This window comes from Anneissia japonica, unplaced genomic scaffold, assembly GCF_011630105.1.
Source record: "Anneissia japonica isolate Jap-2015-1 unplaced genomic scaffold, ASM1163010v1 scaffold287948_len850469_cov200, whole genome shotgun sequence".
Taxonomy (NCBI): Eukaryota; Metazoa; Echinodermata; class Crinoidea; order Comatulida; family Comatulidae; genus Anneissia; species Anneissia japonica.
In genome coordinates, this window is record NW_022699796.1 from 579,695 (window position 1) to 583,577 (window position 3,883).

Here is a 3,883-nt window from a genome sequence, read left to right on the forward strand (position 1 = left end):
CCCTCCCCCCACCTAAAAATCCTGGCTACGTCCCTGTTAAGCATGGCTTAAGTATCCTTGATTGATTAATAGATTCGTTCGTTATTATTATTTACAGAACATATAATCATATAATGCGCTATATAACCAATTAATGTTAAAATGTTTGCGTCAAGGTAGCACGTATAAATCTACTTAGGCCTATCGACGGTCTGCGTTTATGAAACTACACACTGAGTGGCGCATCTACAAAGGAATCTTGAATTGCCACAGGAGCTCTTTGAAACGACATACAAATTCAGGAAAGATACAGTGACATCTAAATCATAATTATTATAAATTTTAAAATATAAAAATGAAGTTAAATAAATTAATAGCTCCTAACTGGAACTTAGAACGAGGACAACTTGTTTCGCTTATTAACAGACGTAAATACCATAATCTTTGAATCCTTTACATTTCTGATATCGGTAAATTTAAGAATTTTGGTAGAAAAACGTCTGTAAATAATTGAATATTTTCTTTTCGATCTGTGAATTGAAAGAGTTGAAAGTATGTCGGTAATTTACATAAGCACAGTTTATTTTAGTTGTTTGCGATTTATCCATCATTATTTTGAGGATAGCAGTATATAACACTTGGAATGAACCCTACAGGTCTAAATGAATAATTTCAAACTTGTAAAAAAATAAATGTTAATCGTCACCTTCCATTGTGAACCTCTTAATAGTCATGGCCCGGCCTACAACGTTTTATAACTGATGTAAAGCCTATTATATTTTATATACATAACAAAGACAACTGGAATGTTAGGCTACGTAGGCCTACATGATATATATAACTTCGACAAAGATTATCATATGAGAAAATAGCCTACGAATATAAGCTAACATTACATTTTCTTAGAAAGTCAAAAATATACCGTCTGTCAAATATTGCTTATACGTGCGAAGACTGCTCACACGTTACGTTTGTGTCTCTTGTGGTGCGATTGTCATTATTCGACGGTATTTGATTGGACTTTATGTCACCAGGTATTTGGGGTGCAGCCACATTCCTACAACCACAGCCACGACTGGATTCGCACTTAAACCAGCAGCAGATATAAGATATTAGGCTCTGACGAAAGTTATGACTCAGGATACATAGCGTCAATACATTTACACATCCGTTTAGCTCTATCATCGTTTCAGAAAGTATGATAATGTGTATATCATATCTGGCGTCTGCAGTTATTCCACCAACATACCAGATTAGCTTCACATACACACTATAGGGAAACCACAGAATGCAAAATGAAACAGAAATAAAGAAAACGGTTATAGAAACTCTTCGTCGTGTTGCTAAAATTCTTCGCACATCATTTGGTTGTAGTGACCTTCCGCTTGATGTATATCGCAAGGAACGGATAACACATCCGTAAGCAAAAGACATAATCATTAATGGTAATATATAAAATAAAACTTGGAAGATACATGTGTAAATCTCGTCGTCCACAGTATTGAAACATAGTCCGAAAGGGGCTTCCCATGTTATGAATGTTCTTATCGTTGCTCCAAGCGTGAAGATCCATAGAAATGCGACTCCAACGGCCAGTTTGTGTTGTGGAACATTTGAAGAGCGAGACAATGATTTGGTGGCACGGCGTCGTTCTAGGCTTAACAGACAGATAGTGGCAGCAGACGCGGCCTGCGACCAGTCTGTTCCTCCTTTGACTAGCTTGCAACCAAGCGTACTTGTATTTATTTCCATAACACTGAAATGTGATAAATAGTATATCAATTAGTATAGGCTACATTTGAAATGGTGAAATCTACAACCAACCAAAGTAAAACACATCATGACAAGCCAGTGGCGGATTCAAGGTGGGTGGGACCGGGTTAAAATTAATGGATTATAATTGTAATAATATCCCTATGACTAGCAGTGGCGTATCTAGAGTTTTGAAATGGAGGTGCTAGGGTGGGGGGGGGGTGCAAAGTTTAAAGGCTGTCTCTTATACTTCACCCCTAGATATGCCACTGATGACTAGGCACAGTTTATGTACAGCATGGTCTTTAAAAGTATTTAAAAAAAGCACAGTAATGTTGAATCTGGCTAATTGAGTACATAGTTATTAGGCCTAGTATAGGTATATACCAACGTGTTGTTTAATTGTCAATTGTTCAATTTTCACCGTGTGGACTACTCAAACACTCGACCGACTACCAGAGACAATTGCTACAAAGTTTGTAGCAATTGTATGAAGGATAAACGTTTTTCTAGGAGTCAAAATACGAGTACTTTGGACGTTCGGACACAGTTGCTAACTTACAATTTTACAATTAAACATTTTTATTGGAATAAAATCACTGTCAATTAACAGACAGAGAGCCTATTTGCTGTATTCTTTTGCATGACTCATTGGCTGGTGAAATTTAAGAATCTACGGTATTCATTTGGGGTGGGGGGGGGGAGAATAGACAGCCTTTAATAAACAGTACGTCCTATATTCAGTGTATAGCGTCAGTTTTGTGGTAAAATCATGTTTATAATATGCTTGCCTATATAAATCTAGGCCTATTACTTTTATTCATGTGGTATATGATAAACATTCATGTTGTATATGATTCATGTTGTATATGAACATTGATTCATGTTGTATATGAACGAAATGTTTGTGAAAAATCAACATTAAAAACATACATGGATATTGTCTTAATGTGTGTCCGAGCATTTTTAAACGTTTATATCCTTTTCGGAGACGAAGGTAAAAATGTGATTACAAATCAATGTACGAGTCTATATGCAAGGAATATAGGAATTATAAGCATACGGTACGTCCGTCATTAGCTAGTAAACGATTTCTCGTTCTAATTTTGAAGGCTAATAACTTATTTAAATATACCAATATACAAAGTAAGCATGCTCAAAACATACAGTATTGTCTAGTACCTCCTCCAAATTAATTTTTTTTTAAATTTTTAATTTAAAAACATCTTTAGGCAGGATAACATATACAGGCGAGATCTTACCGCTGTTTTACAACATGCTCCTGCAAACACATAGTACAATAACAACAAAAAGTAATCAGTACAGTACAATTTAAAAAAAAAGCAATAGTAAAAACTTTGGTGGAAAACTATCCCCCGCCGGACACCAACCCGGTACTTCTGAGTCAAGGTTTCGGGGCCAGGAATTATGGCTCAACGTTAAGCTTAACTACAACAATATGGTAAAAACTATCCCCCGCCGGACACCAACCCGGTATTTCTGAGTCAAGGTTTAGGGGCCGGGATTACAAGGTAGAACAAATACTGAACAATTACTTAAATAGATAAAAATGGTAGAAACTATCCCCCGCCGGACACCATCCCGGTATTTCTGAGTCAAGGTTTCGGGGCTGTCACAACTTTGATTTTAACTACAAACCTAACTAAACAATGGTAAAAACTATCCCCCGCTGGACACCATCCCGGTACTTCTGAGTCCAAGTTTCGGGGCCGGGATTAAATGTTAAAAGTATAGACCAAGAAAATATAAAAGGAAATGAATTGTGATAATCAGAAAAAGTGTTTCTTATAAGTAATTTTGAATAAATTAAGAAACTGACATTCTTGAATTCTGATTGGGATTTGTTCCAAACTTTTGCTCCAGTGATTTTTAAAGACCCACTCATTATACAGAGCTATTTGTAATTGGGTGTGGGGCGGGGGGATAACATTAAGCGAGTGAGCGTATCTCGTAGAATATCCATGTCGGTCAACTAGACCAGGCTATAATTGAGATAGGTGCCACTTGGAGAGGTAGAAATTCTCATATGGTTTTTCTAGACCAGTTTTTTATGGGGAATCAGAATATCCGAGGTAAAAAGGGCGTAACCTGAGAACTTTCGCGTGAGGGCGCTTCAGAACCTTGTATTGCC

General features: G+C 36.7%; 1 protein-coding gene across 1 annotated transcript in view; it reads right to left on the reverse strand.

Moving 5' to 3' along the window:
- Positions 1 to 536: 536 nt before the first annotated feature.
- LOC117103154 (endothelin receptor type B-like) overlaps positions 537 to 3,883 on the reverse strand; it is a 13,578-nt gene continuing 10,231 nt past the window's right edge. The window contains exon 3 of the mRNA XM_033243664.1: positions 537 to 1,735. Within this exon, the coding sequence (XP_033099555.1) occupies positions 919 to 1,735 (817 nt within the window). The 3' untranslated portion in view covers positions 537 to 918. The remainder of the gene's footprint in view (positions 1,736 to 3,883) is intronic.